The following is a 12,500-nucleotide window of genomic DNA, read 5'->3' on the forward strand; positions in this document are numbered from 1 at the left end:
CCACTGCTTCACCGTGGGGATGAGGATGAAGACCACCGTCATGGGGCTCGTGTACCGGAAGGTGAGACAGGCAGACAGGCAGACAGTGTCTGCTGGTCAGCAGTGTTCATAACGCCATGTGTTTGAATCCCCAGTGTCTGCTGGTCAGCAGTGCAGGGCGCCATCAGTCTCTCGGGGAGATCGTCAGTCTGGTTTCAGTCGACACTCAGAAGCTGATGGACTTTGTAGTTTACGCCAACAGTCTTTGGGTCACGCCCATCGAGGTCTCGCTCTGCTTCTACTTCCTGTGGCAGGTAAAGGAAACAACATGGCCGCCTGTTGAGGCCGTTAACTCAGTGGCTCGACTGAATCTCTGTGATCTATTGATTGATGTACTCACTGATCTATTGATTGATGTACTCACTGATCTATTGATTGACAGCTCCTCGGCCCGTCTGCTCTCGCCGGTCTCACCGCTGTGGTTCTGATTTTTCCTTTGAATGGATTTATCGCTAAAATGAGAAGTAAACTTCAGGTGAGAGGAAAGTGTGAAGGTGTAAAATGAGAAGGTGTGGAAGGAGAAGGTGTAGAAGGAGAAGGGGTAGATGAAGGAGAAGGTGTGGTTGAAGGTGTAGAAGGAGAAGTCGTGGGTGAAGGTGTAGAATGAGAAGGTGTGGAAGGAGAAGGTGTAGAAGGAGAAGGTGTGGGTGAAGGTGTAGAAGGAGAAGGTGTGGAAGGAGGAGGTGTAGAAGGAGAAGGTGTAGAAGGAGAAGGTGTGGGTGAAGGCGTAGAAGGAGAAGGTGTGGGTGAAGGTGTAGAAGGAGAAGGGGTAGATGAAGGTGTAGAAGGTGTGGGTGAAGGTGTAGAAGGTGTAGATGAAGGTGTAGAAGGAGAAGGTGTGGGTGAAGGTGTAGAAGGTGTAGATGAAGGTGTAGAAGGAGAAGGTGTGGGTGAAGGTGTAGAAGAAAAAGGTGTGGGTGAAGGTGTAGAAGAAGGAGGAGGTTTAGAAGGAGAAGGTGTGGGTGTAGAAGGAGAAGGTGTGGGTGAAGGTGTAGATGAATGTGTGAATGAAGGAGAAGGTGTAGAAGGAGAAGGTGTGGGTGAAGGTGAAGATGAAGGTGTAGAAAGTGTGGGTGAAGATGAAGGTGTAGAAGGAGAAGGTGTGGTTGAAGGTGTAGAAGGAGAAGATGTGGGTGAAGGTGTAGAAGGAGAAGGTGTGGAAGGAGAAGGTGTGGGTGAAGGTGTAGAAGGAGAAGGGGTGTAGAAGGAGAAGGTGTGGAAGGAGAAGGTGTGGAAGGAGAAGGTGTAGGAGGAGAAGGTGTAGATGAAGGTGTAGAAGGAGAAGGTGTGGGTGAAGGTGTATAATGAGAAGGTGTAGATGAAGGTGTAGAAGAAGAAGGTGTGGGTGAAGGTGTAGAAGGAGAAGGTGTGGGTGAAGGTGTAGATGAAGGTGTAGAAGGAGAAGGTGTGGGTGAAGGTGTAGAAGGAGAAGGTGTGGGTGAAGGTGTAGAAGGAGAAGGTGTAGATGAAGGTGTAGAAGGAGATGGTGTGGGTGAAGGTGTATAATGAGAAGGTGTAGATGAAGGTGTAGAAGGAGAAGGTGTGGGTGAAGGTGTAGAAGGAGAAGTGTAGAAGGAGAAGGTGTAGATGAAGGTGTAGAAGGAAAAGGTGTGGGTGAAGGTGTAGAAGGAGAAGGTGTGGGTGAAGATGGTGTAGAAGGAGAAGGTGTGGGTGAAGATGGTGTAGAAGGAGAAGGTGTGGATGAAGGTGTATAATGAGAAGGTGTAGATGAAGGTGTAGAAGGAGAAGGTGTGGGTGAAGGTGTAGAAGGAGAAGGTGTAGAAGAAGGTGTAGATGAAGGTGTAGAAGGAGAAGGTGTGGGTGAAGGTGTAGAAGGAGAAGGTGTTGGTGAAGGTGTAGATGAAGGTGTAGAAGGAGAAGGTGTGGGTGAAGGTGTAGATGAAGGTGTGGATGAAGGAGAAGGTGTGGGTGAATGTGTAGAAGGAGAAGGTGTGGATGAAGGAGAAGGTGTGGGTGAAGGTGAAGGTGTAGAAGGAGAAGGTGTGGGTGAAGGTGAAGATGAAGGTGTAGAAGGAGAAGTTGTGGGTGAAGGTGAAGATGAAGGTGTAGAAGGAGAAGGTGTGGGTGAAGTGGATCAACGTGACCTGGTGCTCCTCAGGAGGTCCAGATGAAGTTCATGGACGGCCGGCTCAAACTGATGCACGAGATCCTGAGCGGCGTGAAGATCCTGAAGTTCTACGCCTGGGAGGAGGCGTTCCTGCGGCGCGTCGGCGTCCTGAGGGACGGGGAGCTGGAGGCCCTGAAGGCGTCTCAGGTGCTGCACTCCGTCTCGCTGGCCTCCTTCAACTCCTCCTCCTTTCTGGTGAGTCGCTCCGCTGTGATGTCACACCCTGAAGTGGGCGTGGCTTTCATGTGACCCGCGGTGACCCGAGTGACTGACGTAGTCAGTCCGAGAGGACCCTATTGAAATTGCTGGGATTCTTTTTATTAGGGTCCGAGCGACTGACAGAGTCAGTCCCGAGAGGACCCTATTGAAATACATAGGGTTATTATTAGGGTCCGAGCGACTGACGTAGTCAGTCCCGAGAGGACCCTATTGAAATACAAAGGGTTATTATTATTATTCATGATTATTATTTTTCTCATTTGGACTGCTTTTTGGGGGACTTGTCATATTCGAAAACTCACCAAATTTGGAACACCTGTTAAGCCTGGTGAAAAACGCGATGTATCAAAGCCGGGGAAAAAAGTTCCAAAAAATGACTCTCTAGCGCCCCCTGCAAGTTGGACCGGCGACGCCCCTCGCCCAGATTGTTTTTTTGACTTGAAAAAATTCACACATGTCCGTCTCCACCTGCTCTACAAAAAAGCCTCTCAGACCCATAAAGTCCGCCTAGGAATATTTTCCGCCATCTTGAATTTTGTGAAAAACACAAATTTGCACTTTTCTACTAAACGCTACGTTCTTTTCATACCAAACTTGGTATTGGCCATTTTCGGCCCATTTATGCTAATTTTAGCATATATTTGCATTTACGCCAAATACTACTCCTCCTACAAATTTCATACAATCGACTTAAATGTTGTTCTAAAGTGATATCAAGACCCTCAGGAGTATGGCTTGTGCTCCGTGCGCGTTTTCACTTTTGGGAATTGACGTTTACGGGGACGCAAAGACGCGCCTACTTTGAGCTAACCGCTATATGAGAGAAAGCTGTTGTAACTCCTCCATCCATGATGCTATTACCCCAATACTCAGCCAAACAGCATCGGATTTAAATAAAAATGACAGCGCCCAATTGCATGCTGGGTAACGCTCGCGCACAAAACAAAACAGGAAGAGACAGATCGGAAAAAGACACGCCACACAAACAGCTGTTCGCCGCCCAACGCTGAGACAGTCTTTCCCAGCATGCCTTTCGCCCGTGTAATTGGGAACCATGACGGATGCCAGTGACGCTGAAACCTAAGTAGCTCTACTGCACTGCCAGGATTGATCTGTAATAATGAATTGCTGGTCCCTGCTCTTGTTGAGACCATGCATGGGTTTGGCCGGTTTCCTTCCGAAGGCCAGTCGGGGACATGCCGGCTGCCCCAAACGTGCCGGGATAAGCGAGGACCCGCTCACAGCTGCTCGCAGCTTTAATTGTTGTTATTATTATTATGATTACGATTGTCATTATTATTATTGCCATTATGATTGTTATTATTGCTTTTATTATTATTGTTGTTAATATTATTGTTGGTATTGTTGTTGTTTTTGTGTGTTCAGATCTCCTTCTCGGTGTTTGCCGTCTACGTGTTGATGGATGAGCGGAACGTTCTGGACGCTCAGAAGATCTTCGTGTCCGTTGCTCTGATCAACATCCTGAAGACTCCTCTGAGCCAGTTCCCCTTCGCCATGAGCACCAGCCTGCAGGCAAGTCCAGCCAACCGTTTACCTGTATATGATATATATATGTATATATATATTTATATATATATACATATATATATCATATATATATATCATATATATATATATACGTATATATATATAAATATATATACGTATATATATATTTATATATATATACGTATATATATCATATACACCCGCAGGTTTTGGGTATATTATATATATATATATATGATGCAGTGTCGGGCCGTGCATTTCCTACCTGGGCCTTCAGTGCCGTGTAGTCCACATCAGGGGCGGACTAGGGGAAATAAGTGTCCCGGGAGTTACTGTCAGACCGACCCATTTACGCAGCGCTCCTCCCGCTTGACCAGCCCAACCCTGTTGGGGGTACCGTGAGCAGCTCTTCTTGAAATCTGAGAGCAGAACTCGTGACCAATCAGGGGTCGGCTCGACTTGAACCTGGACCGACGTGGTACCAGGAACCGGACCAGGACCCGGGGTCTCTTTGGGGACACGTCAGCTGACTGATCGCCGGGTCATGTGACAATAATGATGTTTGTTTTCAGGCCGTCGTCTCGCTCAGACGTCTGGGAAACTTCCTGAGTCAAGACGAGCTGAAGCCTGACAACGTGGAGAGACTTCCTCAGAGCGCCGGTACGACTCCACAGACGCACCTGAACCAGCTAGCCTCGCTGTTAGCCTAGCTGTTAGCTTAGCTTAGCACAAAGACAAAGACAAACTGCTTAGCACAAAGACACTTGGAACCTTTCAGCCCTGCAGATGTATTTGGACCTCTCTATACAACCAGAGGAGTCGCCCCCTGGTGGTCAGGAGAGAGAATGCAGCTTTAACACATGAAGCATAGACTTCTATACAACCAGAGGAGTCGCCCCCTGGTGGTCAGGAGAGGGAATGCAGCTTTAACACATGAAGCATAGACTTTTATACAACCAGAGGAGTCACCCCCTGGTGGTCAGGAGAGAGAATGCAGGTTCGAGACTCTGTATACAACCAGTTGCTTCACTGGGATGCTTGAATAATTCAGAATTCATTGATTGGATGTCGTCAGTAGGCCAACGAGGCATTAAAGGGCCACGCACATATTTATGGGCTGAATGGATTAATTTAATTTTCTGTCAAAGTAAATCAATGACAGTCTGGGGATCAATAAAGTTTAGTTTTATTGTTAATTTAGAAAAATATGTGTACCTTATTCATAAATGCATAGACACAATATCTGATGATTAGAACAGACTCTCTAGAACCACATAGAACCACATAGAACCAGGTTGTGTCTGCAGACGGAGACGCCGTGAGGATCCAGGACGGGTTCTTGTCCTGGATCAGCGACGGGCCGCCGTGTCTGCAGAGGATCAACGTGAAGGTGAAGTCGGGCTCCCTGGTGGCCGTGGTCGGCCATGTTGGTGCCGGGAAGTCGTCTCTGCTGTCGGCCATGTTGGGAGAGATGGAGAGGAGGAGTGGCTTCGTTTCTATCAAGGTGACGACAAGCGTATTATTCATTTCATGTATTTATTGTTATCATCTTTTTTAAGTTTGGTTTGTCAGACCCGTTACATTTAGGATGCATGTGAATGGATGCAGCCTGGTTTATAGTTGAATTTAAACTTTGATAAGGTGCTCTACTGTCTGTGTTTGTGATGTCATATCAAGGGGGCGGAGTCAGGGAGGGAAACCGTAATGACCATGTGAGGCACACAACAAGAAATAACAACATTTGATCTACTCTCACTATAAACAAACAGCAATGCCTGCTTTAACATTTTAGCTATGCTAGTACTAAGCTATGCTATGCTCTTGCTATTCTATGCTGCAGTATGAACACAAACAGTCAGCAGTTGATCTCTGGTTTTTGTGAGACTGACCTTCAAAACTAAAAACTCAGACATTAAAGGATCAGGATCATTAAACTGGATCATTAAACTCTGGATCATTAAAGTCTGGATCATTAAAGTCTGGATCATTAAACTGGATCATTAAAGTCTGGATCATTAAACTCTGGATCATTAAACTGGATCATTAAACTCTGGATCATTAAACTCTGGATCATTAAACTCTGGATCATTAAAGTCTGGATCATTAAAGTCTGGATCATTAAAGTCTGGATCATTAAACTGGATCATTAAACTCTGGATCATTAAACTGGATCATTAAACTCTGGATCATTAAACTCTGGATCATTAAACTCTGGATCATTAAACTCTGGATCATTAAACTGGATCATTAAACTCTGGATCATTAAACTGGATCATTAAAGTCAACAACATTAAATAAGAAATAGTAGCAATTCTCCTTCCATCCATCATCTTCCTCTTATCCGGTCTGTCTGGCGGCAGCAGGTCCAGCTTCCATCTCACAGCAACATGTTCAGATCATTCTGGGATCCTGAGGCGTTCCAGTCAGCTGGAGATATAATCCCTCCAGCGTGTCCTGGGTCTTCCTCTGGGTCTCTACCAGTTGGACGAGCCTGAAAACCTCTAATGGAGGCGTCCAGGAGGCATCCTGACTAGATGCTGAACACCTCAGCTCCTTCAACACGAAGGAGCAGCTCCATGAACATAATGATTGAATTCAGACTCTTAAAAGGAAGATGTTGTGAAGTTGTACCTGCTGAATATGTTCACCAGTAGATCTCTGTCTCCGTTCTTGTGGCGGTTCAGGGCTCGGTGGCCTACGTTCCCCAGCAGGCCTGGATCCAGAACGCCTCTCTGAAGGACAACGTCCTGTTTGGTGGAAGACGGAAGGAGAGCTGGTACCACCGAGTGCTGGAGGCCTGCGCGCTGCTGCCGGACCTGGACCTCCTGCCCGCCGGGGACGGCACGGAGATCGGGGAGAAGGTACCGGCTCGGCCTGCTGCTTGTTGCCTGTTCACTGTGCATTGTTGTTATTGACCGTGTGGTGCCTTCAGGGCCTGAACCTGTCTGGAGGCCAGAGGCAGAGGGTGAGTCTGGCTCGGTCCGTCTACAGGAGGTCAGACGTTTACCTGCTGGACGACCCGCTGTCGGCCGTGGACGCTCACGTGGGACAACACATCTTTGATCGAGTCATCGGACCCAGAGGACTCCTCAAAGACAAGGTGAGACCTGTACCTGAGCAGTACTCTAGAGGTGAGACCTGTACCTGAGCAGTACTCTAGAGGTGAGACCTGTACCTGAGCAGTACTCTAGAGGTGAGACCTGTACCTAAGCAGTATTCTAGAGGTGAGACCCGTACCTGAGCAGTACTCTAGAGGTGAGACCCGTACCTGAGCAGTATTCTAGAGGTGAGACCTGTACCTGAGCAGTACTCTAGAGGTGAGACCTGTACCTGAGCAGTATTCTAGAGGTGAGACCTGTACCTGAGCAGTACTCTAGAGGTGAGACCCGTACCTGAGCAGTATTCTAGAGGTGAGACCCGTACCTGAGCAGTACTCTAGAGGTGAGACCTGTACCTGAGCAGTACTCTAGAGGTGAGACCTGTACCTAAGCAGTATTCTAGAGGTGAGACCCGTACCTGAGCAGTACTCTAGAGGTGAGACCCGTACCTAAGCAGTATTCTAGAGGTGAGACCCGTACCTGAGCAGTACTCTAGAGGTGAGACCTGTACCTGAGCAGTACTCTAGAGGTGAGACCTGTACCTGAGCAGTATTCTAGAGGTGAGACCTGTACCTGAGCAGTACTCTAGAGGTGAGACCTGTACCTAAGCAGTATTCTAGAGGTGAGACCCGTACCTGAGCAGTACTCTAGAGGTGAGACCCGTACCTGAGCAGTATTCTAGAGGTGAGACCTGTACCTGAGCAGTACTCTAGAGGTGAGACCCGTACCTGAGCAGTATTCTAGAGGTGAGACCTGTACCTGAGCAGTACTCTAGAGGTGAGACCTGTACCTGAGCAGTATTCTAGAGGTGAGACCTGTACCTGAGCAGTACTCTAGAGGTGAGACCTGTACCTGAGCAGTATTCTAGAGGTGAGACCTATACCTGAGCAGTATTCTAGAGGTGAGACCTGTACCTGAGCAGTACTCTAGAGGTGAGACCCGTACCTGAGCAGTATTCTAGAGGTGAGACCTGTACCTGAGCAGTATTCTAGAGGTGAGACCCGTACCTGAGCAGTACTCTAGAGGTGAGACCCGTACCTGAGCAGTATTCTAGAGGTGAGACCCGTACCTGAGCAGTATTCTAGAGGTGAGACCCGTACCTGAGCAGTACTCTAGAGGTGAGACCCGTACCTGAGCAGTATTCTAGAGGTGAGACCTGTACCTGAGCAGTACTCTAGAGGTGAGACCTGTACCTGAGCAGTATTCTACAGGTGAGACCCGTACCTGAGCAGTATTCTAGAGGTGAGACCTGTACCTGAGCAGTATTCTAGAGGTAAGACCCGTACCTGAGCAGTACTTTAGAGGTGAGACCTGTACCTGAGCAGTATTCTACAGGTGAGACCCGTACCTGAGCAGTACTCTTGAGGTGAGACCTGTGAGCAGTATTCTAGAGGTGAGACCCGTACCTGAGCAGTACTCTTGAGGTGAGACCTGTGAGCAGTACTCTAGAGGTGAGACCTGTACCTGAGCAGTATTCTAGAGGTGAGACCTGTACCTGAGCAGTACTCTAGAGGTGAGACCTGTACCTGAGCAGTATTCTAGAGGTGAGACCTGTACCTGGGTCCCTTTGGGTAAACGGGTATGATGTGTTCTCAGACCCGGGTGCTGGTGACTCACGGCCTGGGCTTCCTGTCCAGAGCAGACCTGATCCTGGTAATGGTGGAGGGTCAGATCTCAGAGATGGGCTCCTACATGGAGCTGATGGACAGGAAGGGAGCCTTCGCCAAGTTCATCCACACCTTCAATGGAAACCAGCGCAGAGAAGGCTCCGCCCCCAGAGACAGAGAAGGCTCCGCCCCCAGAGACAAGAGCAAGTCACGTGTTTTCAGTTCAAACACCGACTGTCTTTGAACTCACCACAAGAATAACACATATTTCTCTTTCCTGTGTGCGTGTGCGTGTGTGTGTGTGTGTGTGTGTGTGTGTGTGTGTGTGTGTGTGTGTGTGTGTGTGTGTGTGTGTGTGTGTGTGTGTGTGTGTGTGTGTGTGTAGGCAACAGGAAGTCGGTCTCTCGTTTGTCTGATTTCTCCATCGATCTTTCTCAGGAGCAACTCATCAGGTACAGAAACCCTTCATGTGTTATAATGACTTCTTCTGTGTTTATGTGTTTGTTTATGTGTTTGTTTATGTGTGTGTGTGTGTGTGTGTGTGTTCCAGTTGTGATTTGAGCAGTGCCAGTGTTCAGATGATGGCTGTTATTGATGGGGATTTGGACGCTGAGGATGCTGGGAAACTAACGGAGGTTGACAAGGCTCAAACAGGACGGGTTGGTCTTCCTCTTCATCAACTCTTCATCTTGTATTATTGATCACATTGAGGCAGTTACAGCAGCAGCACCTTGGTGTATTTACAGAACTACTGTAGTGAATGAATGAGTTCTCGTTGTGTCGTCAGGTGAAGCTGCAGACGTACAGAGAGTACTTCAGGACTGTCGGCCTGACCTTCATCATGACCATCGTCTTCCTCTGTGCCTTCCAGCAGGCCGCCTCGTTGGCCTACAGTTATTGGCTGAGCCTGTGGGCCGATGAGCAGCCGGTCAACGGCACACAGAGCGACCACGATCTGAAGCTGAGCGTGTTCGCCGCTCTGGGCTTCACTCAGGGTGGGTCAAAGGTCAAAAGTTAAAGGTTAAAGGTCACCTCACATGAACAAGACTCACGGGTCATTGTCACTACGTTCACTACAGCCGTCAGTCTGAGATTTAAAGGCTGACCACCAGGGGGTGACTCCTCTGGTTGTATAGAAGTCTATGTTTCATGTCTTAAAGCTGCATTCTCTCTCCTGACCACCAGGGGGTGACTCCTCTGGTTGTATAGAAGTCTTCATGTGTTAAAGCTGCATTCTCTCGTTTCAGGGATGGCAATGTTTGGCACGACGCTCGCCGTCGCTCTGGGCGGCATCGTGGCGTCCCGCCGCCTCCACGCTGACCTCCTGCACAGCGTGATGCACTCGCCCATGTCCTTCTTTGAGGCGACGCCCAGCGGGAACCTCCTGAACCGGTTCTCCAAAGAGATCGACGCCATCGACTGCATGATCCCCGACGGGCTGAAGATGATGCTGGCCTACCTGTTCAAGCTGCTGGAGGTCTGCATCATCCTGCTGCTGGCCACGCCCCTCACCGGGCTGGTGCTCCTCCCCCTCACCTGCGTCTACGTCTTCATTCAGGTAAACGGTGCGTTAGAACGAGGACAAGGTTCCCTCCGGAGCTCCCGGTAGTAACGGTTCCTCTCTGTGGTTCCGGCTCAGAGCTTCTACGTGGCGTCGTCGTGTCAGCTGCGCCGCCTGGAGGCCGTGAGCCGCTCACCGATCTACAGCCACTTCAGCGAGACGGTTCAGGGCGCCAGCGTCATCCGGGCCTTCGGCGAGCAGCGCCGCTTCGTCCTTGAGGCCGACCGGCGCATCGACCGCAACCAGGAAGCCTACTTCCCTCGCTTCGTCGCCACCAGGTTCACGGACGTGTTTTAACTGCAGAGTTTGAGTATTTTACTCTTCAGTGCTTGCGCTGGTGCTTTCTGTATTTACTTACCGGGATTCTATTGTGTTGTATCACACCTGTGGCATTTCTACAGGTGGCTGGCGGTGAATCTGGAGTTTCTGGGCAACCTGCTTGTTTTGGCTGCGGCCGTCCTGGCGGTTCGCGGTCGGCATGAGCTCAGCCCCGGCATCGTGGGACTGGCGGTGACTCACTCCCTCCAGGTTCAGAGCTCTTTGGTTCTTCTACACCAGGAGAGGAGTTTCCATGTTTCCACAAAGAACTAGTGAACAGGAGCGAACCGCTCCAATGTTTCAGACGCTGACGGTTCTTGTGTGTCTGCAGGTGACCGGGATCCTGAGCTGGATCGTCCGTTCCTGGACTGACGTGGAGAACAACATCGTGTCGGTGGAGCGAGTCAAAGAGTACGACGGCACCGTCAAAGAGGTCGGCCGCTCTGTCCGGAAACACGTAGGAACGACTTCTGTTTAGCGCCCATCCCCTGATTGTGCCCCCCATCACCCCCCACCAGGCGCCGTGGACCCAGGAGGACAGCAGGCTGCCGGCAGCTTGGCCGGCGACCGGAAACCTCCAGTTTGAAGACTACGGGCTGCAGTACCGGAAAGGCCTGGACTGGGCTTTAAACGACATCTGCATCCAAATCCAGGACAAAGAAAAGGTCTGAGGCCAGAACCATGTACTAGTACCTCCAAAGGGACCGAGTACCAGCAGTACTTCAGTCATACCGGCCGTGTGTCCCGGTGGACACCTGGAGTCACGACGAGTAACTGATCAACACTTTGCAGGTGGGGATCGTTGGGCGGACCGGAGCCGGGAAGTCGTCTCTGGCTTTGGGGATCTTCAGGATTCTGGAAGCAGCAAAAGGACGAATCTTCATCGATGGAGTCGACATCGCGGAGATCGGCCTCCATGACCTCCGGTCCCGAATCACTATTATCCCTCAGGTACAAGGACAAGTACTGGAGGACACAGAAAATACTGCTCTACAAGTACTGGAGTACAAATACAGCAGTACAAATACTGCATTGACGCATGGATGGATCAACAGCTGATAATGATGGACAGGTGGACAGGTGGACAGGTGGATCCAGGTAGATCCAGGTAGATCCAGGTCTCGTTTCACAGTAAAAGGCTTGACATGACCTCTGACCTTTCGTTCCAGGACCCTGTGCTGTTTTCTGGTTCTCTGAGGATGAACCTGGACCCGTTTGATACCTGTTCAGAGGAGGACCTGTGGAAAGCTCTGGAACTGGCTCACCTGAGCAGCTTCGTGTCCGCGCTGCCGCAGAAACTGAGCCATCAGTGCTGTGAAGGAGGAGAGAACCTCAGGTAGGTCCACCTGCAGCACACCTGGACCAGGTTTACCTGACCACCACAGACAGAACACAACACTGGGACCCTGTACCGCCTCCGGACCCGGCAGGCTCACGGATCTCTAGAGGTTGTGTTTGACAGGAGGTTGTGTGTTCTCTGCCCTCAGTCTGGGCCAGAGGCAGCTGCTGTGCTTGGCCAGAGCCCTGCTGAGGAAGACCAGGATCCTGGTGCTGGATGAAGCCACAGCAGCTGTGGACCTGAAGACAGACCAGCTGATCCAGTCCACCATCCGGACCCAGTTTAAAGACTGCACGGTCCTGACCATCGCACACCGCCTCAACACCATCATGGACTACAGCAGGTCCTCCTCTCTGTCCAATCATCAAGATCTCTCTGTCTGTCTCTCTCTATCTCTCTCTGTCTCTCTCTCTGACTGCCTGTCTGTCTGTCCTCAGGGTGGTCGTGATGGACCGGGGTCGAGTAGCAGAGATGGATTCTCCGTCTCAGCTCCTCCGTCTTCAGGGTTCCTTCTATCAGATGTGTGTTGAAGCTGGTCTGGTTTGAAAATCAGAGACATCTTCTTTAGTCTGAGTCTTACTGTGTGTTTAGTCTGAGTCTTCCTCTGTGTGTTTAGTCTGAGTCTTCCTCTGTGTGTTTAGTGAGTCTTCCTCTGTGTGTTTAGTCTGAGTCTTCCTCTGTG

The 12,500-nt window shown here is 49.9% G+C and overlaps 1 protein-coding gene across 1 annotated transcript in view; it reads left to right on the forward strand.

The window, feature by feature from the left end:
• The window catches only part of LOC306744735 (multidrug resistance-associated protein 1-like), a 30,674-nt gene that overhangs the window by 18,099 nt on the left and 75 nt on the right, over window positions 1–12,500 (forward strand). Inside the window, exons 9-30 of the mRNA XM_079227416.1 lie at window positions 1–61; window positions 135–293; window positions 422–514; window positions 2,159–2,362; window positions 3,773–3,919; window positions 4,468–4,555; window positions 5,203–5,399; window positions 6,580–6,756; window positions 6,828–6,995; window positions 8,590–8,812; window positions 8,986–9,052; window positions 9,151–9,259; window positions 9,388–9,595; window positions 9,848–10,158; window positions 10,240–10,439; window positions 10,563–10,689; window positions 10,811–10,912; window positions 10,998–11,144; window positions 11,272–11,430; window positions 11,649–11,815; window positions 11,967–12,161; window positions 12,256–12,500. The exon at window positions 1–61 is cut by the window's left edge and continues 117 nt beyond it; the exon at window positions 12,256–12,500 is cut by the window's right edge and continues 75 nt beyond it. Of these exons, the coding sequence (XP_079083542.1) occupies window positions 1–61; window positions 135–293; window positions 422–514; window positions 2,159–2,362; window positions 3,773–3,919; window positions 4,468–4,555; window positions 5,203–5,399; window positions 6,580–6,756; window positions 6,828–6,995; window positions 8,590–8,812; window positions 8,986–9,052; window positions 9,151–9,259; window positions 9,388–9,595; window positions 9,848–10,158; window positions 10,240–10,439; window positions 10,563–10,689; window positions 10,811–10,912; window positions 10,998–11,144; window positions 11,272–11,430; window positions 11,649–11,815; window positions 11,967–12,161; window positions 12,256–12,364 (3,418 nt within the window). The 3' untranslated portion in view covers window positions 12,365–12,500. The remainder of the gene's footprint in view (window positions 62–134; window positions 294–421; window positions 515–2,158; window positions 2,363–3,772; window positions 3,920–4,467; window positions 4,556–5,202; window positions 5,400–6,579; window positions 6,757–6,827; window positions 6,996–8,589; window positions 8,813–8,985; window positions 9,053–9,150; window positions 9,260–9,387; window positions 9,596–9,847; window positions 10,159–10,239; window positions 10,440–10,562; window positions 10,690–10,810; window positions 10,913–10,997; window positions 11,145–11,271; window positions 11,431–11,648; window positions 11,816–11,966; window positions 12,162–12,255) is intronic.

The sequence above is a fragment of the Taurulus bubalis genome (assembly GCF_910589615.1).
Source record: "Taurulus bubalis genome assembly, chromosome: 12".
In the NCBI taxonomy this organism is placed as follows: Eukaryota; Metazoa; Chordata; class Actinopteri; order Perciformes; family Cottidae; genus Taurulus; species Taurulus bubalis.